The sequence below is a fragment of the Carcharodon carcharias genome, chromosome 20 (assembly GCF_017639515.1).
Source record: "Carcharodon carcharias isolate sCarCar2 chromosome 20, sCarCar2.pri, whole genome shotgun sequence".
Taxonomy (NCBI): Eukaryota; Metazoa; Chordata; class Chondrichthyes; order Lamniformes; family Lamnidae; genus Carcharodon; species Carcharodon carcharias.
In genome coordinates this window covers 100,652,489-100,678,703 of record NC_054486.1, presented here as the reverse complement: position 1 = coordinate 100,678,703, position 26,215 = coordinate 100,652,489, and the positions used below count along the sequence as shown (strand labels likewise).

Genomic DNA, 26,215 nt, shown 5'->3' with positions numbered 1-26,215 from the left:
TGTTGAGGGTGCGAGTATATTTTCACCTTCAGTGGATGTTTTCTCATCTTCAACATCCAATTGTTCCACACCTTTCGGATACGGTCCAAGAGGTTTATTTATACATATATTCACTCATATGACTGTCAGGAATAAGGGCAAAGTCATTGTCAGTTAATCTCTCATCACAGGCTACATCGTCAATAGGTGGGTCTTGCGCAAGTGACAAATGAGCAAATTTTTTTTTGGTAGTCTGCCTGGTCTCAAACTCTACACTTCTTCGGCCCATTTCTTTCAACTGCCTTCATTCATCCAGCCTCTCTCGTGAACATGGACAATAACACCTTTCTGCAATTTCCCTTTGGGGAGACCTTTGCACTCGAACATCACCATCGGCTTTAATTTTGTGCCACCCATCATACAAGATGGGACCACTGTGAACTGCGTCTTCTAATGGCCTGATTTCTTTACAAGGATGGTTTTTTCACTAGTTTTGTTTGCTGGCCTGTCGAAGTTCATCAATGTTTCATCCATATTTCCAACACAGGCCAATCGATACTCACTCCTCTCTATGTTCAATGAAACAATGGTGAAATTTGATGATCTTATCATTGCATTGAGGAGGCCGTCGCGTTAAGGAGGCAAGGTGAAATTTTCATTTCCTGACGAAGTACTAAATCTTGTCTTTTCACGATTCTGGTGCACCACCTAGTAGTGGCCTTGAGTTCTGAAATACCATCCTTTGCTTCTCTCAGGGTGTAGAGTCCGATGGCTCCGTGGGTGATAAGATAATAAACAGTTTTGTCGATGCGCATTAACCTATTCTGCCACTTTTTTCTCCAGTTTAAATTGAGCTCTGTACTTGTTATTCTTTCTTGAAGGCATCATGACAGATGTGATACAAATTAGTCTTGTTGATTGGCTGGGAGATTCCCCTCTGCCAATTCTAGCGACAAAGTAATTAGTAGTGAAAACAGTTTGATTCCCAAAAAATTAGGGCCAACTTTTACACGAAGTACAAGAAAAATCACACCTTTTAGGCCAAAAGTCATGGGGTCAACTTTTACACAAGGATATGCGGTAATTCATTCTCCCGATAGAACATTCAACATAGTTACTCCTTGATGTCCAAAATGTAACACTGAAGACAACATCCAAATCATTTTCTAACTTCACTAATTCTAATTCACTAATACACTCATTTCTCCAATATCTCCATTTTTCCAGTGTCCATTTGATTGACAAAAATATGTCACTCCAGTAAGATTTCCTCTTGTTCATCCCAAACTCAAGCATACATAATCCTATAATTGGGATAAAGGATAAAAACTGAAAATCTGAATCAAAAGTCAAGACATCAGCAACTTCATCAGTGTCTGACCACCTCCTTTAAAACTTCATTACACTACTGTGTTCAAGACGCTTCCTGCTTTCAATCAGGTCTTAATTTTCAGTGACTGTGCTTCCCATTTCCACTCTTAACATAGTCCATCCCAACTTCCCTATCCAGACTTCTCTCGCCAATGTATCTCTGGTAACAAGCTTTCCAAACAACACCTATTTTAAGATCACAGAATCTTACGGCCCACGGGATTAATTTCTTCCCTTCCTATTCCCAGTAAATACACCAACCTTTTCATTCAGTTCTTCAGTCTTTGCCATATTTCCTGATGACACCACTTTCAAAACCAGCTATTCTGAAATATCTGTTTTCCTCAGCTGCTCCCACCACCCCAACCTACCATGCCCTGATTATTAAATAAAAATAAAATACTGCAGATGCTGGAAATCCGAAATAAAAACTAAGTGCTGGAAAACTCAGCAGGTCTGGCAGCATCTGTAGAAAGAGAAACCATTAACATTGAGTCCAATGACTCTTCCTCAGGACTAAAGGGAGGCCTGCCTCCCTTCAGTTCTGATGAGTCATACTGGACTTCAAACTTTTCAGCACTTTGTTTTTATGCCCCAATTTTTAACAAGTGCTTACAACTCATGGTTAACAGATCCTTGCCTTAACTAGTACTTAATTCAGAACTGTGATATGTTAGCTTAAAATCTATGAAACAGGAGTCGTTTCTCTGGACTAGTCAACAGCCAGAGTTAATCTGTACAACAAAACCACCTCATGTAATTTCTGAAGATAAAACCTGCCTCAGCAAAGTGCAGCTTGACCATCATTCACAAGCACAGCAAACCAGAGATCATGTAATTGTAGTCATGCAGAATGCCTTACGTTAACATGGGCAAATGAACCCAAACAATGTTACTTTTTAAAAACTACCCAGGAGTATTGTATCCTCTCAAGTACAATTAGCCTTTCCACTGGGACGCGTCAGAAAATAGAAACACACATCACTATTACAGCCAGAGCACACATGGAACATCACAACATGTAAAAAGCTGCACCTAGCATTTATCATGCATAATATACCCACGCCTTATGATGCAGGCACGTAGCTATATCCTCACATGACACAAGTCTGCTGATATTCAAAACAGCACTCCAAAAACTATGAACATGTGCAATCCACACAGCTGAGGGTGTTACGACCTCCGATAACTTTAAGAAATTTAAACTTCCAGTTAATAGCTGAAAAGAATGGCATGTCAAGATTTCACAATTTAAAAATTTATTGCCACAAATGACCAAAAGTACTACTGACTAAACATTTTGTAAGCAACTTAAACCACAGAGTGACAGTGCCTTTTATATACTCATCATCCATGGCACTCTTCACAGAATCAGCCTTTTTCGCAAACAGTCCAGTTACTCCCAGGTTCCCACATGCCTGTTTTGCCAAGTAGTAACTTAGAGCGACCCAGTTTTCAGAGAGTTTCATAAATTCAACACCAGCCGTAAAGTCTGTTCCAATGATTCTACTTTCCCCTGACTACCCCAGAACAAATTTCCCAGAATCATTAGAAGGCTGCACGATGTGTCTCTTCAACTACAGACTGTCTCCCTCCTGCATCTGGATGTGGTAGCTCAATAAGACAAGTAGCTTTTTCTCTCTGCTGACCATAAGAACTGCTGTCTCTGATGTTCACTGTTTTGTATGGAAGACTGTACACCGAATTCAAAAGTGGCTTTCTCTGCCCTCTTCCCCATGGCAACATGGAACACATTACCCCTGCTTACAAGTAGAAATGCTAATTAGCCAATTTTCTCCCAACTCCCTTTTATCTTAGAAGTAAACGGACAGTTCACAGTGCAACTGTGTACAACCTGATATCAACACCACCTTTCTGGCATTTTGCAAGGCTCATGAGTAAATTCAGAGGCTAGTGCCATTGTCTCCAAGCATAAATACCTTGCATATTCCTCTCAGGAAGGCAACCTAAACCTTCTTTCGATCTCCAACAATCAAACCACATAGGCAGGCAGACTTCAGAACAGGTCACATGATCCCCCTTCTTTTACCTTACATTAAATTGACAGTCCCAAAATATAATCTTATAAGCCTCCTTAATTGTAACAAAGGTGCAATTTTTTTGACTTCATTCTTCATCCTTTAATGCAAACACTCTCATGTCAATAAAGAGTCAAGTTTTGAACAAAAACTGCCACTTTTTCTTGCAGTTTCCTCAGCTCTTGAAGAAATGAACATCTTCTAGAGAGTTCTGGTCTGTACTGTTCTGTACCTTTAAGTGGCCATTCTTGTGTAACTGGAAAATTAATTCTTACCCTACCCATCTAAGTGTATGGAGGCCTTCTCAAGATTCAAACCTGAAACCTTTTGGGTATAACACTGTGACTTACTTCTTTAACCAGAAAAGCCATCAGGAAGCTATACAGTGATCTATACTTCAACGCATTAAAATGAAACATTTTGGTTTCTTCCTCCATTTCCTGACAATTTGATCTTCTCCCATCTCAACTAAAGTGTTGACTCCTTGGTTCCATAGGACCTGGACAGCCTCCAGTGCCTTGTTCACTTTTCATGTGCAAGCCTGCACAATGAACGCACTAGCAGGCAATTTGAATACCTCAAGCATCAGAACCACCAAGTTTAATTCCATCAACAAGTTTACCTCCAATGGGGTTGATGGATAGCCTAGAAGAGCTGAAATCCAGGATGCTTTTTCCCTTGTCAGACATGACAACTTGTAACTTTTCTACCCCAGCCTAGGGAAAATAAACTAATTCAGCCTTGCTCAGAAATCAAATCTGCCACCTCCCTAACCCTTATGCTTAACAAATTAAACCATCAAAACCAAAGGGGTTTTGATTGTATATTCAACAGCTTCAAGACACTAAGGAAACTGTAAATTATATACCCTCACATTGGGGCTCCTAATCTGTGTTTATAAAACTCATTAAGTAGTGCTTTAAGTGAATAAGCAACATTTTTGCTGAAACATACTCTTCTTAAATGACATACATAGCTAATGTCAATGCACACACGTGTTCTTTAAGTTTCAGAATATTAGAACTTAATGTAAAACCATAAATAGATATCCCAAAAACAGATATCCTTCCCCGTCACCACTTCTCAAAATTCACTTAGATCTATACAAATTCTGACTGAAACCTGAATAACAGTTTTCACAGAATCATGTACACACATGACTGTTCAGTCTTACCTGTATAACAATAATGCAGGAGATAATCAGAGCGCACAATCACACAAATTTCATGCAGTCACAATAAATTGAAGGGTTTCTGGCTTCCTGTGAAACTGTTGTCTTCCCTACACACTAGTTAATGGACACATCTCACTTTCAGTTTTACAAAATCCATACCAAGCATTCATGAAATTTTTGCTGAAAAAATTAAAAATAGATTAAACTAAATTAGAAAACAGTGCTCCAGTAAAAGGGGCTTGTTTTCATTCAAAAGAGCAAATAAAACACCGATACATCTTAATTTTCCCAAGTGTTTTCAGTGTGTGGTAAATTTGTTATTAAGTCTTTGATTGCATTGTCTTGCTGTATTTATTTAAAGACAGTCCACTCAATTTTTCTAACTGTTATTAAAGATTTAAATTTATTATTTTGGATTACTTCTGTTTATATCCAGTGGATCTCCAAGTCTCTATTCATTATTTGGCCTTCAGCATAATTAGTACTTTATGAATACAAGACATTTCATACTTAAAACATTTGTTTTGCTAGAAAATAGACTGATCGTGCACGTTCCTTTTGGTATGGTCCATCTGTATTTCCTCAAGTCTAAAGGACAAAACACTCGAACATAACTGGTGCAGAACTAACTTAGCTATCTGGCCGGACTACAAAGAGCACTACTGCACTAATACCAAAACTGCACATTACCCCAGGATCATCCTGGAATACAAGAATAAGCCCGGCATCCTTTACCATTACAAACCATTTCCTTAAATACTTTGTGTTCCCCCTCCACCAAGTAGTGTAAGGAGTTCATGGCCATATTTACCACTAAGATTGAACCCATCCATCAGTTCACAACCTAGGAATTCTATTTAAACCCAAACTGAGGTTTGGACCCTATATCCTCAACACAAACCTCCATCTTCCATAAACTTCAGCTCATCTAAAAATCTGCTGTCTGCATTCTAACCCACAATTCCCACCCCCATGCTCAGACATCCAACATCTCCACATTAAAAATGTTCATATTCAAGACCTCACGCCACCCTATCTCTGGAACCTGTGACAGCCATACAACCCTCCAAGAATTCTGCGTTTTTCCAACTCTGGCTTCTTGTACATTCCCAATTCTTCACCCCAGCACTGATTTCTTTTACATCTTCTAGCTAAAGTATCTTCCATTTTGAAGTAGTCACATTCAATAGAGAAGGTACTCATTAAGGCTGTGCCTGTTATACAAGATAATAGAATCATATAGAACAGAAGGCTATTTGGCCCATTGAACCTATACTGTCACTTTGGTAGAGATATCCAACTAGTTCCCACTGCTCGGTTCTTTCCACCTAGCCCTGTAATTTATCCCCTAAGTAAGTTACCCAATTTCTCTTTGAAAGTTACTATTGAATCTGCTTCCACCACTCTTTCAGGCAGTGCATTCCAGATTACAACAAATTGTTCTTTACAACAAATGGTTCTTTTGTCAATGATCTTAAGTGTGTCCTCAGGTTACTGTATGTGCTGTAAATGGAAACAGATCCTCAGTATTTACTCTAGCAAAAGCATTTATGATTTTGAACATCTCTATCAAATCTCCTAATCTTCGCTGCTCTAAGCAGGACAAGCTCAGGCTCTTCATATAACTGAAGCTCTTCACCCCTGATTTCATTCTAGTAAATCTCTCCCACATCCTCATCAAGGCAACATCCTTTCTAAAGTGCAATGCCCAAAACCGAGCACAATATTCCAGCTGAGACCTAACCACTGTTTTATAAAGGTTTAGCATACTTTCCTTGCTTTTGAACTCTGTCCCTCTATCAATAAAAGCAAGGCTCTCAAACACTAGTTTAAGAGCCTTGCATTTGCATCTTCAAAGATATGCATACATTCATCCTCAGGTCACTATACCTGGAGCCCCTTTAAAATTGTACCATTATTATTTATCCTCATTCTTCCCACCAAAGCAAACCACTTCACACTTCTGAGTTAAATTTCATCTGCCATTTCACCCACCTGCATTATGTAATCCTAAAGTCTGTTACTAACCTCTGCACTGTTTACTAAATTTCCAAGTTTTATGCATTTGAAAAATTGTGAAATGATGCCCTATATACCCAAGTCCAGGTAATTTATTTTGGATAGGGATAGTGGCCTTAATACTGAACCCAGAGGAACATCACTGTGTACTTTTCCTCCAGTCTGAAAACAACTATTTGCCACTGCTCTCTTGTCTCTTAGCCAATTTCAAGTCCAGCGTCCCTTCAATTTTGCCAAGGCTGCCATTATGTGGTATCTGTTACCTTCTTACCCCCTTTCCCTCCCTCTACTCCATTCTATTTCTGTTCTAAGGAAGGTTCTTGCACCAAAACTGTTAACCCATCATTTCCCTTTGCAGACATTGACTGAGCTGCTGTGCATTCCCAGTATTCCTCTTCATTTCAGATTTCCAGCTTTTTAAAAAAATGCATATTTGTTCCTTTCAAATATGCAATTATTCAAAGGGGTTTGGCCAAAGTCTTCATGCTACTTTCAGTACGCCACATCACCCTACAAGATGTGACGGTAAATTGCCACTGCAGAGTGACTTTCCAGATAGTGTTCACAGAGAGTCAAAGTGTAGCTGCTGTTTCTCTCTCACACACATACAGTCTTTTACTCCCTCTAAAAATGTAAACACTGGAAAATAGTTTGTTAAGAATACAAAATAGCCACTTGGATTTGAAAGAGGACAAACTTCTCCTTCCAGAAGCCAGGTTTCTCCATGTTCCCCAAATGAAGCAAGTTCACTTTTGAAAAGAGTTATTAACGGATGCTTTCCAAGCCTGCTGTACTGGCTTCAATTAAAGTTGCTTACCAAGGTCATCCTTTTAACATGTCAGAAGGTGGAGATCCGATTTTGATTACATCAACACCAATTATACAATTTATCACAGGAGAGGGGTGAGTTTTAATATATTAGAAAGAACAAGGTTTTGGGAAGAAAACAGTATTTCAACAGGTAGAGTTTTGGCAACTGAGTGCTTTAAACTGCAATTAAGTCGGTAATTTAAAAGGTTTGTTTTAAAAATCAGCAAACGTGGCTTCAAAGGGTTCACCGATTACAAACGGTGACCCAGTCATTCACTCAAAATACAGACTACGAAGAGCAAGAGAGGCAAAACCATGTTAAACATTAAAAACCCTATCGAACAAATTGAAAACTATGTTGATTAAAAAAAAAAGCAAAATCCCCCAACTACCGGCCCCCCTCCCCTCCCTCAGCAAACAGGCCCGTAGAAGCAATAGATAAAATTAAAATGAAAGGCCCATTTATTGCGAGAAGAGGCGCAGCCCGCTACCGCTCAGCAATAAATTGAAATTAAAACCCGAGCACGGCTGAGGGCTCCGAGGGCTTTTCTGAGAGGCCTGAACGCGGCGGCCGGCGGCCACTTGGCCTTCAGGTCATCGCAGTGGCCTGGCCTGGCCTCTGGGAGTTCGCCACCCGCCCCGGCTCTCCACACGGTACTCACTATGGCATGGCTCGGCTCGGCCCGGCTCCGTTCCACTTCCACTCCCCCTTCCCTAACGGTCGCCGAGGTTCACTCTCATCCTTGCGGCCTGATATTTATTATTAACCGCTCTTCTCCCTTCTCTCTCCCCCCTCCGCCGCCTCCGCCGCTTTTAGCCAATTTTAACCCCTTTGGCGTTTTATATTCTCATTGAATTTTCTTTTCGCTCCTTTTCCCTTAATTTTTTTATATATATATATTCCTTTTTCCCCCCCCCACCCCCTCCCCTCCTCCTTCTTATAACAAAGCGCCCGGTCCCAACATGGCGACAGACGGACAAAAACAACAAACCCGCCGCAGCCAGCGCCAGCCGGCTCGACGTGCCCGACGCGGCGACACCTTACGTCACCACGCTCGTGACGCGCGACGTGAGGCCCGGGAACGTCGTGGTTGGGGGGGAAGGGGACGCAGTGCGCGTTCCCTTCGCCTCTCCCCGGTCACGCATGCGCACACACGCGAGTAGGGGAGAGTATGGAGACTGGTGGCTTAAAGCCAGTCCACGCATGCCCAGCAGCGCCATACGCCTCCTCCCACCACCCTGGGAGGGCTAAGCGTTCTTTGGGTTAAGCCCATGCCAAACAACGTCGAAGTGCATGGGGTAGAATCAGTGGATGGTTACAGCTTGAAAACTCCCTCCACCACGGATGCACAGTAGCAGTGGTGTGTACTATCTACATCAATGCAGGAACTCACCAAGGCTCCTTCGACAGCACCTTCCAAACCCACGATCACTACCATCTAAAAGGACAAGGGCAGCAGACACATGGGAACACCACCACCTGGAAGTTCCCCCAAGTCACTCACAATCCGAACTTGGAAATATATTGCCGTTCCTTCACTGTTCCTTGGTCAAAATCCAGGAACACTCTCCCTAACAGCACTATGGGTATACCTACAGCACATGGACAGCAGCGGTTCAAGAAGGCAGCTCACCACCACCTTCTCGGGAGCAATAGGAATGGGCAATAAATGCTGGCCCAGCCAGCGATGGCCACATCCTATGAACAAATTTTTTAAAAGTTCCATTCCTTTTCCTGGTAGCCTTGCAAATATTTTCTCTTCAGATAATTATCCAATTCCCTTTTGAAAGCCATCATTGAGTACCTCCACTACAATCTGAGGCAGTGTACTTTTTAGATCCTAACTGATCACTGAGTAAAAAACATTTTTTCACATGTCATTGTTTCTTTTATAAAAGATCCAACAGCTTGTGCTGTCTTGTTAAACAAATCACACCCAGAGAGAAAGCAAATTAACAATTTTGTTTTGGTGTAAGCTTTTCTGCTGTTACTTGGATTGTAATTTGAAACTTACTGTTTGCATGTGCCTCTTTGAAAAATGTTTATCATGTGGTTTCTGTCTCATTCATCTCAATTCATCATGCTATCCCTCTTCTGAATTCACTGCCCTCCCTGAACCTCACACTCCAAGTAAAATTATTCAGGACTACCCACTTTCACTTTGCCACCTCACATGATCTCACTACCCTTTGTGATGACACCTATAATTTACCTTAATCTGAAGTTTGGAGGTCGGGAATTCTACCTTCTGACAAACCTTGGGTCTGCTGCGCATGTTCTGGCCAGAAACTGGCTGCAAATGCACAGTACTGCTTTCAGGCCAAGGACTGGCTCTGTGCACCTGCGCAGAAGGAAGAAAGAAGAACAATGTGAAAGGGAAGGTCAGATAACCTGATTGTGACAAAAGTATAATAATTTTCATAATATTTTTATGGTTTGTTGTGAAGTAGGTTTATGGGTGTGCTTATAGTTGGGTCTGACTGTGTGATTTAATTACATTTGGAGTCAAGTAGACTGTAAGCTTGAAATTATCAAAAGAAGCTAGGTGTGTTTGGCATGCTAATGAGTAAACATGGATGCTGGCTTAGCATGTAAGGTGTGAAGGGAATTTGTATTTTTAGATAAATGAAGGGATTGTTGAATTTCAAAGGGATCTTAGTCTGCCAGATAAGCAAGGCTAGGAGTGTTTATTTTTGCCAAAGCTTATTGACAATATTGGCAACATGTAAGTTTTTATATCATGAGGAAGATACAGTGTCAAAGACATATGGAATAATATACTTCACATATTAAAAAGAGAGAAACATACCTAAAGGAGAATGAAAGTCTATGTGGAGAAGGTCATGTAAGATCTAACGGGAGTATGTGAAACAGCCTTCAAGAAACCTCCAGCCATTTGTGCGTAAGTCTGCTATGTAAATTAACTGAAGTTGGGAAAAGCCATTTGCAATTCCCCTGTCAAGTGGGTATTGTGTTAACTTGCTGGGTTTGTTTTAAACCTAAAATCTATTTTGGACTTTTGCCTCAAAGGGGGGGTGTAACTGGGAGTCAGGTCAATTAGGAATTTTAGGATTTGTTGTAGTAGTAAGTAATTGTAGTCTTAGGTATGTGCTTGAAATCTTTTATTTTGTTAATAAAGATTTTAATTTTTAAAATACCTAAAGGCCTTGGTGGATTCATTACTTCTGAATTCAGAGCACTCATATTCTTGTAATAAATACAAATTGCAAAACCATTGTGATAGCAGGACCAAGTTTCCCTTGTGGATTTGGTCTGCCTGGTACACATCACCTGCCATGTCATAACACTATATGGAGTGCCATTATCAAGTAGATATTCTAGGAAGAGGGACATGGGAGGGGGACAGGGAGAGGTCCCAAAGCAGGGAGGGGGACAGGGAGAGGCCCCAAGAAGAACCCAGGTAAGGGACAAAGCCAGGGGATAAAAATAAGTCCCGTTAAGGTAAGTTAGAAGAAAGGAGCAGAGCAATAGGCTCCAAATTAAAGAAAGAGCTGCAGGGAGCAGACTTAAAATTAAGTGGGCTTGAGAGAAGCCCTGAAGACCGGAGAAGGTAGCTGAAGGTTGGTGACTCTGTGCTGCAGACCATTGAGACAAAGAGCAGTGGTGCTCTACTTGGCATGGCTAAAGATCTGAAATTGTGCTTGGAAGATGAAGCTTGAATGTACTCAGAGATCCAGGGAAAAGGAATCTCAGAAGGCAAGACAGAAACTCTGCAAGGAGTGTCATTATTGAAGTCATCTGAATGGGAGGGACTTTTGGAGAGAATATCAAGGTGAGGTCTTCAAAGGGGAAAATTGGAAACTCTACTGAGAAAAACGAAGTTTCAGTGAGATTGGTTGGCTCACAATGTGACAAACATCTGGTTGGGTTGTTGTGAAATCCATAGAATCTGGTTTGGTCGCATCTGTCATCTATTGTGTAGTGTGGTGTATCTGACCACAGTTCACCTGTTAACTCACAGGCACTTCATAATTACCCTAAATGTTAGATTATAAGATAGATAATGTAAATTGGTATATCTTTCTGAACTTGTATAGTAAAGTTTATTTTTGTTTGTTCAAAACCTGTGGAATCTTGTGGCTTTATTCACTCAGTAAGCATCTTGAATCTCAAACTTTATCTATTTTAAACAAAACATTATTAGTCCCTGACAGAATCTCCCCCCGCAACCCGGGATCTGGCCAAAGGTCATAACATCGCATGGTATCAATCACAGATAAGACAACTCTAATAATTTATATCACTCTCCAACCACACCCTGTTTCCCTCTCCAAACCTTACCTCCTGTTTTGGCCCTTGAAAAAAAACTCTTCACTTAGAACTGGGAAGAGTGTCCTGCAGTCGGCATCACAGTGAAGTAGTCTGGGAAGAATGTTCTGCTGTCAGCATTATGGTGAAGCAGTCTGGGAAAGTGTTCTGCTGTCAGCATCACGGTGAAGCAGTCTGGGAAGAGAGTCTTACAGTCAGTTCTTGTTGAAAATAACAAGAGTGACATCACAAGACAGCGCGAGACAGTGGTGGAGAGAACAGAGCCAGCATGAGTGCAGGGAAGCTTCAAAAAGTGATGTCAATACAAAGGTGAGAGTTGATTGGTGAGTAGTGGATAAGTGTTTTTCTCCAGTTTTTTCTCGTTTTTCTCCAGTTTAAAATAGATTAAGCTAAGGAAAGGTAAGAGTTCTAGTTTTTATTTAAAGTACATAAATAATTTAACATTTTTTTACTGTATTTATCTTAAAGGGCTTTTTTTTCAACTAGAGGCATGGCAAGGCAGCTCAGTCCCTTGTTATGTACTGCCTGCAACATGTGGGAAATCTTAGATGTTCCTTGTGCTCTGGCCGACCACGTGTGCAGGATGTACCACCAGCTGTTGCTCCTTGAGCTCTGAGTTTCGGAGCTTGAGCAGCGGCTGGAGGCACTAAGGTGCATCCGTGAGGCTGAAAGTTTCGTTGGTAGCACATTTTTAGACATGGTCACCCCACAGCTAATGGAAGTGCAGACAGAGAGGGAATGAGTGACCATCAGTCAGAAGAAAGGTGTCAGGCAGGTAGTCAGGAAATCCCCAGGGTGCATCTCGCTCGAGAATCGTTTTACTGTGTTGGAAAATGGTGAGAGTGAAGATTCCTTCAGGGAGTGCAGCCACGCTCATGACACTGTCAGCGGCTCAGCTGCACAGTGGGGGGAGGAAAAAGAGGAGAAGAGCAATAGTGGTAGGAGACTCGATAGTAAAGGGAACGGACAGGCGTTTCTGTGGCCGTAGATGTGACTCCAGAATGGTATGTTGCCTCCCTGGTGCCAAGGTTAAAGATGTCACTGAACGGCTGCAGGGCATTCTAAAGGGGGAGGGCAAACAGACAGAGATTGTGGTACATATTGGTACCAACGACATAGGTAGAAAGAAGGATGAGGTCCTGCAAGCAGAATTTAGGGAGCTGGGAAGCAGATTAAAAAACAGGACCTTAAAAGTAGTAATCTCAGGATTACTTCCGGTGCCACGCGCTAGTGAGTATAGAAATAGGAGGTTAGTCCAGATGAACACGTGGCTGGAGAAAGGGCTTTAGATTTCTGGGACATTGGGACTGTTTCTGGGGGCGGTGGGACCTGTACAAGGTGGATGGGTTGCACATGAACCGGAATGAAACCAACATCCTTGCGGGGAGGTTTGCTAGTGCTGTTGGGGAGGGTTTAAATTAACTTGGCAGGGGGTTGGGATCCTGAGAGGAGGTTCAACAGGGGGAGATGCACAGCCAAAATTAGAAGAGAGAGCAAGTGAGTCTGGAAGGCATAGAAATTATAGGCCAGTTAAGGCACAAGGGAGTTTGGCAAGGTTGGATGGTATTTATTTTAATGCAAGGAGTCTGACGAATAAGGCAGATGAGTTGAGGGCACAAATTAACACATGGAAGTATGATGCCATTGCTGTCACAGAGACATCGTTGAGATTGGGGCAGGATTGGCAGCTCAATATTCTAGGATATAGGGTCTTCAGGCGAGAAAGGGAAGGAGGTACAAGAGGAGGGGGTATTGCAATATTGATCAAGGAATCAATTACAGCAGTAAGGAAACATGACATCTCAGAAGGCTCCTCAAATTAAGCCATATGGATAAAACTGAAAAACAAAAAAGGAGCAATCACATTGCTGGGAGTGTACTATAGGCCCCCTAACAGTCAGAGAGAAAAAGAAGAGCAGATATGCAGACAAATTTCAGAGAAGTGTAAAAATAATAGAGTACTAATAGTGGGGGATTTCAACTTCCCCAATATTAACTGGGTTAGTCATAGTGTGATTGGTTCAGAGGCACTGGAATTCTTAAAATGCATTCAGGAGAGCTTTTTAAGCCAGTAGATAGAAGGTCCTACAAGGTCCTGGACTTAATTTTAGGGAATGAAGCCAGGCAATTGGTAGAGGTATCAGTGGGGGAGAATTTTGCAGCTAGCGGTCATAACTTCGTTAGATGTAAGGTTGTCATGGAAAAGGAAAAGGATGGGCCAGAAATCAGAGTTCTAAATTAGGGGAAGGCCAATTTTAATAAGATCAGATATCATTTAGCCAGAGTGGACTGGGAGCAGCTACTTTTAGGTAAATCTGCGTCAGAGCAGTGGGACTCATTCAAGAAGGAAATAGGGAGAGTACAGGGCCAACATATTCCAGTAAAGACAAAGGGTGAGACCAACAAATCCAAGGAACCCTGGATGTCGAGGGATATACAGGATTTGATGAAGAGAAAAAGGGAGGCTTATGGCAGATACCGAGAGCTCAAAACAGCGGAAGCCATAGAGGAGTATAGAATGTGTAGGGGGGGATCTTATAAAGGAAATTAGAAGAGCAAAAATGGGGCATGATAAAACATTAGCAGGTAAAATAAAGGAAAATCCAAAGTTATTTCACAAGTACATTAAGAGTAAGAGGATAACTAGGGAAAGAGTAGGGCCCATTTAGGATCATAGCGGTAATTTGTGTGTGGAGCCGGAAGACGCAGGTAGGGTTCTAAATGAATGCTTTATGTTGGTGTTCACAAGTGAAAGGGAAAACGTGGGTGTGGAAATCAGGCAGAAGGACGGTGATATAATTAAAGAAATTAGCATAGAAAGGGAGGAGGTTCTAAGTGGTCTGGCAGGCTTAAAAGTAGATAAATCTCCAGGCCCGGATGAAATGTATCCCAGGCTGTCAAGTAAGGGAAGGAGATGGCAGGGGCGCTGGCAATAACTTACAATACCTCTCTGGCCATAGGAGAGGTGCCAGAGGACTGGAGGACAGCCAATGTGGTATTCAAGAAGGAAGGGATAAAACAGGGAACCACAGGCCAGTCAGTCTAACTTCAGTGGTAGGGAAACCATTGGAAGCAATTCTGAGGGACAGGATTAATCTACACTTGGAGAGGCAGAGATTAATCAAGGACAGTCAGCATGGTTTTGTTAAGAGGGGGTCAAGACCAATTTGATTGAATTTTTCAAAGAGGTGACCGGGTGTGTAGATGAGGGCACTGTATTTGACGTAGTCTACTTGGACTTCAGCAAAGCTTTTGATAAGGTCCCACATGGGAGACTGATAACGAAGATAAGAGCTCATGGGATCCAAGGCAATTTGGCAAATTGGATCCAGAATTGGCTGAGTGGCAGGAAGCAGAGGGTGATGGTCGAGGGGTGTTTTTGTGACTGGAGGCCTGTGTCCAGTGGCATTCCACAAGGATTGGTGTTGGGTCCCTTCCTGTTTGTGGTATATGTAAACGATTTAGACTTGAATGTAGGAGGGTTGATCAGGAAGTTCGCGGATGACACAAAAATTGGTGGGGTGGTAAATAGTGAGGAGGATATAGACGGGCTGGTCAGATGGGCTGATCAGTGGCAAATGGAATTTAATCCTGATAAGTGAGGTGATGCACTTGGGCAGGCAAACAAGGCACGGGAATACACAATGAATGGTAGGACACTGGGGAGTACTGAGGATCAGAGGGACGTTGGTGTGCATGCCCACCGGTCCCTTAAGATAGCGGGACAGATAGATAAGGTGGTTAAGAAGGCATATGGGATACTTGTCTTTATTAGCCGACACATAGAATATAAGAGCAGGGAGGTTATGCTGGAACTGTATAAAACACTGGTAAGGCCACAGCTAGAGTATTGTGTGCAGTTCTGGAATCTTCATTATGGGAAGGATGTGATTGCACTAGGGAGAGAGCAGAGGAGATTTACCAGGATGTTGCCTGGGCTGGAGAGTTTTAGTTATGAGGAGAGATTGGATAGACAGGGGTTATTTTCCCTGTAGCAGAGGAGATTGAGGGAGGACATGTTTGAGGTGTGTAAAATTATAAGGAGTATAGATAGGGTAGACATGAAGGAACTTTTCCCCTTGGTGGAAGGATCAATAACCAGGGACATATAGATTTAAGGTAAGGGGCAGGAGGTTTAGAGGGGATGTGAGGAAGAATTTTTTCACCCAGAGGGTGGTGGGAATCTGGAACTCACTGCCTGAAAGGGCGGTAGAGGCAGTAACCCTCTTAACATTAAAGAAATATTCGGATATGCACTTATGATGTCATGGCATACAAGGCTATGGGTCTCATGCTGGAAAATGGGATTAGAATAGTTAAGTCCTTGTTTGACTGGTACAGACATGATGGGCCGAAGGGCCTTTTTCTGTGCTGTAGACTTCTCTGACTCTAACTGCCCTTTTGAATTCCCAGTTGTCTAGACTTTGGCTCTCTTTTCACCATGACATTTTGCTCGCTACTGATTTACTCAGCCACACCCTCACTTCCACCTTTGATTCCGTGTCCCCATTAAAACCATTATTCTTTGGCATCCTGGCTGGAAAAGTACACCATTTCTCATGTTTTATCTTTGTCCGTATTAATCATAGCCTAATGATTAACCAAAACACCAATGCTGCACTTTTCAACAGAGAATAGGATTTCTTTCTTAAGTCAGAATAATGCAAAGGTGTTGCACTATAATTGTACAAGTGAATAGCTGTCTCGCTATTTAAATGTATAAGCAGGATTTATTTTAATAACACAAATTACATTTTCACTACAATTTATTTTGCTAATATACAATTTAAAAAGACACCTTTCTAATCAATGCTTTTTATCAGAAATTGTTTAACATCCATATGATCTCTGGTAGCAAATCAACTTCTTCCTTCTCTTCATTCAATTTGTGGATTATTCTTGAACAGGTATTCAGCCTTGAAAATAAAAACATTATCATACATATTAGTATGGTTGGTCAGTTCTGCATAAGGGTAGCAGGAATTAGGATATGTAGGAGTATTTAAGGGAGGTGTAACTGAAGTTGGGTATGGTAAACCTTTTTTTTGTTATGTGATCATTTGCTGTAGAAAACATTGATTAGAAACCTACGCTTTGAGGGAGAAGCCAGCTATACCTTTCTATTTGTGTATATCTTCATAATTTTTACATCATGTCACAGAAGGAACAGGTAAAATAAGTGGACTTTCCAGCTGTGTGATCTTTAAAAACTGCAGATGTGAATTTGCTGCATTGTTTGATCTCACTCGTAGTGGTGACGATGGTTAGGGGTACAAAAACAGAATTACCTGGAAAAACTCAGCAGGTCTGGCATCATCGGCGGAGAAGAAAAGAGTTGGCGTTTCGAGTTCTCGTAACCCTTCGACAGAACTTGAGTGAAACCAAGAAAGGGGTGAAATATAAGCTGGTTTAAGGTGTGTGTGTGTGTGTGTGTGTGTGTGTGTGTGTGTGTGGGGGGGGGGGGGGGGGGGGGGGGGGTGGGGGGGGGTTGCGTTTGGGTGGGGGGAGAGAGAGAGAAGTGGAGGGGGTTGGTGTGGTTGTAGGGACAAACAAGCAGTGATAGAAGCAGATCATCAAAAGATGTCACAAACAACAGAACAAAAGAACACATAGGTGTTAAAGTTGGTGATGTTATCTAAACGAATGTGCTAATTAAGAATGGATGGTAGGGCACTCAAGGTATAGCTCTAGTGGGGGTGGGGGGAGCATAAAAGATTTAAAAATATTTAAAAATAATGGAAATAGGTGGGAAAAGAAAAATCTATATAATTTATTGGAAAAAACAAAAGGAAGGGGGAAACAGAAAGGGGGTGGGGATGGAGGAGGGAGCTCAAGACCTAAAGTTGTTGAATTCAATATTCAGTCCGGATGGCTGTAAAGTGCCTAGTCGGAAGATGAGGTGTTGTTCCTCCAGTTTGCGTTGGGCTTCACTGGAACAATGCAGCAAGCCAAGGACAGACATGTGGGCAAGAGAGCAGGGTGGAGTGTTAAAATGGCAAGCGACAGGGAGGTTTGGGTCATTCTTGCGGACAGACCGCAGGTGTTCTGCAATGAGGTCACCCAGTTTACGTTTGGTCTCTCCAATGTAGAGGAGACCACATTGGGAGCAACGAATGCAGTAGACTAAGTTGGGGGAAATGCAAGTGAAATGCTGCTTCACTTGACAGGAGTGTTTGGGCCCTTGGACGGTGAGGAGAGAGGAAGTGAAGGGGCAGGTGTTGCATCTTTTGTGTGGGCATGGGGTGGTGCCATAGGAGGGGGTTGAGGAGTAGGGGTTGATGGAGGAGTGGACCAGGGTGTCCCCGAGGGAACGATCCCTACGGAATGCCGATAGGGGGGGGTGAAGGGAAGATGTGTTTGGTGGTGGCATCATGCTGGAGTTGGCGGAAATGGAGGAGGATGATCCTTTGAATGCGGAGGCTGGTGGGGTGATAAGTGAGGACAAGGGGGACCCTATCATGTTTCTGGGAGGGAGGAGAAGGCGTGAGGGCGGATGCGCGGGAGCTGGGCCGGACACGGCGGAGGGCCCTGTCAACGACCGTGGGTGGAAAACCTCGGTTAAGGAAGAAGGAGGACATGTCAGAGGAACTGTTTTTGAAGGTAGCATCATCAGAACAGATGCGACGGAGGCGAAGGAACTGAGAGAATGGGATGGAGTCCTTTCAGGAAGCAGAGTGTGAGGAGCTGTAGTCGAGGTAGCTGTGGGAGTCAGTAGGTTTGTAATGGATATTGGTGGACAGTCTATCACCAGAGATTGAGACAGAGAGGTCAAGGAAGGGAAGGGAAGTGTCAGAGATGGACCACGTGAAAATGATGGAGGGGTGGAGATTGGAAGCAAAATTAATAAATTTTTCCAAGTCCCGATGAGAGCATGAAGCAGCACTGAGGTAATCATCGATGTACCGGAGAAAGAGTTGTGGAAGGGGGCCGGAGTAGGACTGGAACAAGGAATGTTCCACATACCCCATAAAGAGACAGGCATAGCTGGGGCCCATGCGGGTACCCATAGCCACACCTTTTATTTGGAGGAAGTGAGAGGAGTTGAAGGAGAAATTGTTCAGTGTGAGAACAAGTTCAGCCAGACGGAGGAGAGTAGTGGTGGATGGGGATTGTTCGGGCCTCTGTTCGAGGAAGAAGCTAAGGGCCCTCAGACCATCCTGGTGGGGGATGGAGGTGTAGAGGGATTGGACGTCCATGGTGAAGGGGAAGCGGTTGGGGCCAGGGAACTGGAAATTGTTGATGCGACGTGAGGTGTCAGAGGAATCACGATAACGAGAAATGACTCCCTTCTCTCTCCCCTTGTCCAGTCCCTTCCCACCTACATCCGTGATTCCTCTGACACCTTACGTCACATCAACAATTTCCAGTTCCCTGGCCCCAACCGCTTCCTCTTCACCATGGATGTCCAATCCCTCTACACCTCCATCCCCCACCAGGATGGTCTGAGGGCCCTTAGCTTCTTCCTTGAATAGAGGCCCGAACAATCCCCATCCACCACTACTCTCCTCCGTCTGGCTGAACTTGTTCTCGCACTGAACAATTTCTCCTTCAACTCCTCTCACTTCCTCCAAATAAAAGGTGTCGCAATGGGTACCCGCATGGGCCCCAGCTATGCCTGTCTCTTTATGGGGTATGTGGAACATTCCTTGTTCCAGTCCTACTCCGGCCCCCTTCCACAACTCTTTCTCCGGTACATCGATGATTACCTCGGTGCTGCTTCATGCTCTCATCGGGACTTGGAAAAATTTATTAATTTTGCTTCCAATCTCCACCCCTCCATCATTTTCACGTGGTCCATCTCTGACACTTCCCTTCCCTTCCTTGACCTCTCTGTCTCAATCTCTGGTGATAGACTGTCCACCAATATCCATTACAAACCTACCGACTCCCACAGCTACCTTGACTACAGTTCCTCACACCCCGCTTCCTGTAAGGACTCCATCCCATTCTCTCAGTTCCTTCGCCTCCGTCGCATCTGTTCCGATGATGCTACCTTCAAAAACAGTTCCTCTGACATGTCCTCCTTCTTCCTTAACCGAGGTTTTCCACCCACGGTCGTTGACAGGGCCCTCAACTGTGTCCGGCCCATCTCCCGCGCATCAGCCCTCACGCCTTCTCCTCCCTCCCAGAAACATGATAGGGTCCCCCTTGTCCTCACTTATCACCCCACCAGCCTCCGCATTCAAAGGATCATCCTCCTCCATTTCCGCCAACTCCAGCATGATGCCACCACCAAACACATCTTCCCTTCACCCCCCCTATCGGCATTCCGTAGGGATCGTTCCCTCCGGGACACCCTGGTCCACTCCTCCATCAACCCCTACTCCTCAACCCCCTCCTATGGCACCACCCCATGCCCACACAAAAGATGCAACACCTGCCCCTTCACTTCCACTCTCCTCACCGTCCAAGGGCCCAAACACACATTTCAAGTGAAGCAGCATTTCACTTGCATTTCCCCCAACTTAGTCTACTGCATTCGTTGCTCCCAATGTGGTCTCCTCTACATTGGAGAGACCAAACGTAAACTGGGCGACCGCTTTGCAGAACACCTAGGGTCTGTCCGCAAGAATGACCCAAACCTCCCTGTCGCTTGCCATTTTAACACTCCACCCTGCTCTCTTGCCCACATGTCTGTCCTTGGCTTGCTGCATTGTTTCAGTGAAGCCCAATGCAAACTGGAGGAACAACACCTCATCTTCCGACTAGGCACTTTACAGCCATCCGGACTGAATATTGAATTCAACAACTTTAGATCTTGAGCTCCCTCCTCCATCCCCACCCCCTTTCTGTTTCCCCCTTCCTTTTGTTTTTTCCAATAAATTATATAGATTTTTCTTTTCCCACCTATTTCCATTATTTTTAAATATTTTTAAATCTTTTATGCTCCCCCCACCCCCACTAGAGCTATACCTTGAGTGGCCTACCATCCATTCTTAATTAGCACATTCGTTTAGATAATATCACCAACTTTAACACCTATGTGTTCTTTTGTTCTGTTGTTTGTGACATCTTTTGACGATCTGCTTCCATCACTGCTTGTTTGTCCCTACAACCACACCAAACCCCTCCACTTCTCTCTCTCTCCCCCCACCCAAACCCCACCCCCCCCACACACACACATACCTTAAACCAGCTTATATTTCACCCCTTTCTTGGATTCATTCAAGTTCTGTCGAAGGGTCACGAGGACTCGAAACGTCAACTCTTTTCTTCTCCGCCGATGCTGCCAGACCTGCTGAGTTTTTCCAGGTAATTCTGTTTTTGTTTTGGATTTCCAGCATCCGCAGTTTTTTTGTTTTTATCTCGATGGTTAGGGGTAGGTGGGAGGCGGTGTGGAGGAGGTGCAAAGATTGCTGCACAGAAACTACTATTTGCTTTAGATGTGGAGGGATAGCACAGCTGGGAGCTAAGGATGGGGGATATTACCTGACTGTTATCCAGTGATTACAATGTAACTTCTGAAATAGGGAGTATTCACTATATATAACGTGCAAATACACAAAGTGCCTACATTTTTTCTGAGAGAAATCAACGGAGTACTGCTGATATCTGTGAAGTCATACATACCTCTTCAGCAGAAGAGGCTAAAGTTGCTTTCTTGTTAAGTGTATAAATGTAGCATGGGAATAAAGATGTTTGGTGCTAAATCAAATATAAATAAATACATGCTTCACAGTTCTTATTTCTTTCACCAGCTGTTCAGCCAGTCATAGTTGTGGAAGGTTAGCCTGGGCTGCTGATTGGGATAGAAGCCTGATCATTTCACCCCTCACAATGATCCTGACCTGGTACAATTACTGATTACCATAAGCAATGTCGTCACAGTTCAATTTTATTGCATAGAGGAGAAACTGTTGGTTTGTGTCCTATGGAAGGAGGATAATTAAAAAAGTTGAGGGGGCAGTGGCAAGAGAATCAATATTTTATTTCCCTTACCAGAAAATCCACTGGGTCATCGGGTCTGATTTTGCAACACTCAATCAGCCCCTTGGTCAGTGTAGGCATGACGTTCTGCATTAAATAATTTCGCAGCGGAACTGAATGAGCTTCAAGAAATTCCTGTTCTTGTCTCTTTACCTCCTCTAGGCGCTTGCTCTGTATAAAAAAAAACCACAGACATTAACTTTATAGCTTACCCAAAGAAGAGATAAGGGATATGGGGATAAGTGCTGGAAGGTAGAGTTGAGGTATAAGATAGAAATGGCGGAGTAGGCTAAAAGGGCTGAATGATCTATTCCTACTCCTATTTCTCAGCTACAAACACATATATAAACCTCATGTACGTGCAGCTTTAATAAGCATATCAGCAGTTATTTTCTCAGGAACTGACTGTCATTTCCATCAACCTTAAGTAGATTAGAAAAAGATCTAGAATCTATCATAAAGGGTGTGATAACTGGACACAGAAAATAATGCTAGGATTGGGCAGAATCAACATGTATTTATGAAAGGGAAATGGTTCGACAAACCTATTGGAGTTTTTTGAGGATGTAATGAGCAAAATAGATAAAGGGGAATCAGTGGATATGGTATATTCGGATTTTCAGAAAACTTTCGATAAGGTCCCACACAAGAGTAAACAAAATTAGAGCATATGGGATTGAGGGTAATATACAGGCATGGATTGAGAACTGGCTAACGCATAGAAAATGCAGAGAAGGAATAAATGGGTCATTTTTAGGATGGCAGGCTATGACTAGCGGGGTATTGCAAGGATCAGTGCTTGAGCCCCAGCTATTCACAATCTATTTCAATTATTTGGATGTGGGGACCAAATATAATTTTTCCAAATTTGCTGATGACACAAAGCTAGGTAGGAATGCGACTCGTGAGGAGGATGTAAAGAGGGATACTTGTCTTTATTAGCCGAGGCATAGAATACACAGAGCAGGGAGATTATGCTGGAACTGTATAAAATGCTGGTTATGCCACAAATGGAGTATTGCGTGCAGTTCTGGTCACCACATTATAGGGAGGATGTGATTGCATGGAAGAGGGTGGAGAGGAAATTTCCCAGGATGCTGCCTGGGCTGGAAGGTCCGAACTATGAGGAAAGATTGGACAGGCTGGGGCTGTTTTCCTAGGAGCAACAAATTGTTGAGAGGGGACCTGATAGAGGTGTATAAGATTATGAGGGGCATAGTTAGGGTGGATAGGAAGGCACTTTTTCCTTTAGTAGAGGGGTCAATAACAAGGGGACATAGATTTCAGGTAAGAGGTAGAAGGCTAAGAGGGGAGTTGAGGAGAAATTTTTCCACCCAGAGTGTGGTGGGAGTTTGGAATTCACTGCCTGAAAGGGTGGATGAGTCAGAAACTCTTGTAGCATTTAAGAAGTATTTAGATATTCACTTGCATTGCCATAGCTTCCAAGGCTATAGGCCAAGCACTGGAAAATGGGATTAGTGTAGTCAGATCTTTGTTGACTGGCGCAGACATGATGGGCCAAATGGCCTCCTTCTGTGCTGTAGATGCCTATGAGTCCATAAGGCTTCAAAGGGATTTAGACAGGCTAAGTGAGTGGGCAAGAACATGTTAGATGGAATATAATGTGAAAAAATGTGAAGTCATCCACTTTGGTAGGAAAAACAGAAATGCAGAGTAATTTTTTAAATGGTGAGAGATCGGGACCTGGGTGTCCTTGTTCATGAGTCACTGAAAGTTAGCATGCAGGTGCAGCAAGCAATTAGGAAGGCAAATGATATGTTGGTCTTGATTGCAAGAGGATTTGAGTACAGGAGTAAAGATGTCTTACTGCAATTGTATAGTGCCTTGGTGAAACTGCACCTGGAGTACTGCATATACTTTTGGTCTCCTTACCTAAGGAAGGATATACTTGCCATAGAGGGAGTGCAATGAGTGTTCACCATACTGAATCCTGGGATTGCAGGATTTCCTCTGAGGAGAGATTGAGGAGATTGGACCTGAATTCTCTAGCGTTTAGAAGAATGAGAGGTGGTCTCATTGAAACATACAAAATTCTTACAGAGTTCGGCAAAGTAGGAAGGATGTTTCTCCTGGCCAAGTTGAGTTGGGGGGGTCTAGAACCAGGGAATATAGTCTCAGAATAAGGGGTTGGCCAGTTACGACTGAGTTAAAAAGGAATTTCTTCGTTCTGAGGGTGGTAAATCTCTGGAACTCTCTTCCCAAAGGGCCGTGGAGGCTAAGTCATTGAATATGTTCAGTTTCTAGTTATTAAAGATATCAAGGTATATGAGGACAGTGCAGGAAATGGTGTTGAGGTACAAGATCAGCCATGTAGATCATGTTGAATAGAGGAGCAGACTTGAGGGGCTGAATGGCATATTTCCTATGTTCATAGGTTCCTATCAAGGGATGGCCATTTTTAATATTACAGGAATCCACAGAAATGCAAAAACAATAAGAAAGATTTACAAGGAAAAAGATTTTGGTTATGGAAATAAAGCTTCTGAGTTACTAATATTTACTAAATCCAGATTTCATTCAAGCATAAAGGATATAGTAATTGTGTTTTATTATGGATTGCAAATGTGAAAAAAAATCAAATCTAATTGAAACACAATACAGCTGCATTTGCTCTTAAAGCAAGCAAAGAATATGTAAACTAAAAAGGAAAAATGTCAAACGGCTGGAAATCTGAAATAAGAACAAAATTGTTGAAAATACACGGCATCAGCATTTGTAGAGAATACAGATAGGCTGTGACATTCTTTTCATGTACCCTTTATCAGAACATTTTGTTAACAAATGCAGAGGCTGTTTTAAAGCATCTAAAATATTTTATTTGATTGTGAAACAATGACGTTAGAGATGTCCATATTAGCTCTAGATATCAATTCTAGCCAGATACCAGCTGAGGAATGTAATGCACAGTCATACTGGATATAGGATTTATTACAGGGTAAAGAATATAGAAGAAATCAAATAATATTTAAACTCTAGCAATTTCAACTAATGAAGATTGAGCTAAGCTTTTGCAAGCAAAATATCATTAAATTGTGGAACTGAACCAGTGGAGGTATTGGACCTGATAATTTGGAGGTTACCAATTATCTGTGTTGTTATTAACTGACATGATTCTAAGAACCAAAAGATTTGCTTAATTAAACATTAGGTGGAGTAACAACAGCCTGATGACAGAGAGAATTGTACTAAGGACAGTCCTCAAGGATTTCAGCCTGGTGGCTGCTAGGAGCACATAAAGACTTGAGGAAGAAATTGTACTCGGTGTCATGATGATGTGATGTGTGCATGAGTAATATTGATCTTTAATTTCATCGGTTAGGCAAATATATATTGAACTTCTTTAAAAGGACTTTTTGAAATAAACAAAGACACTGATTAAGACAACCAATCGGCTAGGCGCTGCCATTTTACATGGACGGGCTAATTAAAGCCTGCCCAGCGTGATGTGTGTCCGGAAGGGTGGAGCGCTCCCTGTGCGGGCAGGGATGGGGGTGCCTGAGTCGGGAGTGCGAAGAGCACAGAAATCTCCCTGAGGCAGAGAGGTGCCTCAGGGGGATTAGTTTTAAGTTTAAACAGTCTAATAAAGTGTTGTAAAAATTTTTTTATGACATGTCCCCTCACGTGAAACTGTTACGTGAGCTGGGACATGTGCATTCATTTTAATAACAGTTTTTTGGAAAATTTTAAATCATTTATGAAACCTCATCCCGCCCATGGATGAGGTTCCATGATAAATGCGAAGGCCACCTGGGCTCTTCGCCTGCCCACCAATCTTAAGATTGGATGGGCAGCTTTCTCAGTAGGTTTAATTAGTTAATTAATGGCCTTAACAGGCCTTTGACAGTTTGGTGGGCGCGCAGTCAACCCGCCAAACTGAAAATCTAAATGACGTGCGGTGACATCGGGACACGCCCGACGTTATCCGCATCATTTTAAGCCTCAGCAAGCAGGCCCCGCCCTCACTCGCTGGGCCAAAGATACAGCCCATGAACTATCAACTATCTTTTGTGGAAGACCCAACTCATTATGGGGGGAGAAGTCATGTGACCAGAATAATCATTTTTGATATGTCTTTTATTACACTCTGGTTGCTTTTGGTCAGATTAGAAGAGGGAGTCTGCAAAAGGATTAGTAACACCATCTCTCTCTCTGCCCTGTTCTCAAGTTCGGAACCCTATCTCTGTTACATTTTGGAATCCAGCACAGAGATGGAGCATTTCAATCAAAAGGAACCTTAGGTACAATAGCACCAACTTTTGGAAAAGACAGATTAAGGTTTAAAAGAGACTGTCTCCAGAAATTACTGCTTACATCAGTCTCAACTCAAGGGTTCACAAGCAGTGAATTCTCAATTTTTTTTTGCATCTTGTTGAATGGGAATTTGTCCAGAAGCTAACTTCCTACTGTATAACTTGCATGCTCGTGAGTGTGTGTTGTCAAGGTCGGGACATGTGCTTACCATTTTAAACATCTTTATATCCTTACCTTGGTGGGTATTTAGCACAATAAAAAACTAAGCCCTTTGAGTTTAAACTCAAGAAAGCCTGTCAGACTGAGTTCTTTGCAATCAGCATGTAAATAGTT

General features: G+C 42.8%; 2 protein-coding genes across 4 annotated transcripts in view; both read right to left on the bottom strand.

Moving 5' to 3' along the window:
* Positions 1-8,309, bottom strand: part of papola (poly(A) polymerase alpha) — a 73,863-nt gene extending 65,554 nt beyond the window's left edge. For all 3 annotated transcript variants that reach the window (XM_041214974.1, XM_041214976.1, XM_041214975.1), the window contains exon 1: positions 8,055-8,309. In XM_041214974.1, the coding sequence (XP_041070908.1) occupies positions 8,055-8,062 (8 nt within the window). In that variant the 5' untranslated portion in view covers positions 8,063-8,309. The remainder of the gene's footprint in view (positions 1-8,054) is intronic.
* Positions 8,310-16,403: 8,094 nt separating this feature from the next.
* ak7b (adenylate kinase 7b) overlaps positions 16,404-26,215 on the bottom strand; it is a 65,607-nt gene continuing 55,795 nt past the window's right edge. Inside the window, exons 17-18 of the mRNA XM_041214762.1 lie at positions 21,623-21,781; positions 16,404-16,599 (exon numbers count right to left, since the gene is read on the bottom strand). Coding sequence (XP_041070696.1) covers positions 16,561-16,599; positions 21,623-21,781 — 198 coding nt within the window. The 3' untranslated portion in view covers positions 16,404-16,560. The remainder of the gene's footprint in view (positions 16,600-21,622; positions 21,782-26,215) is intronic.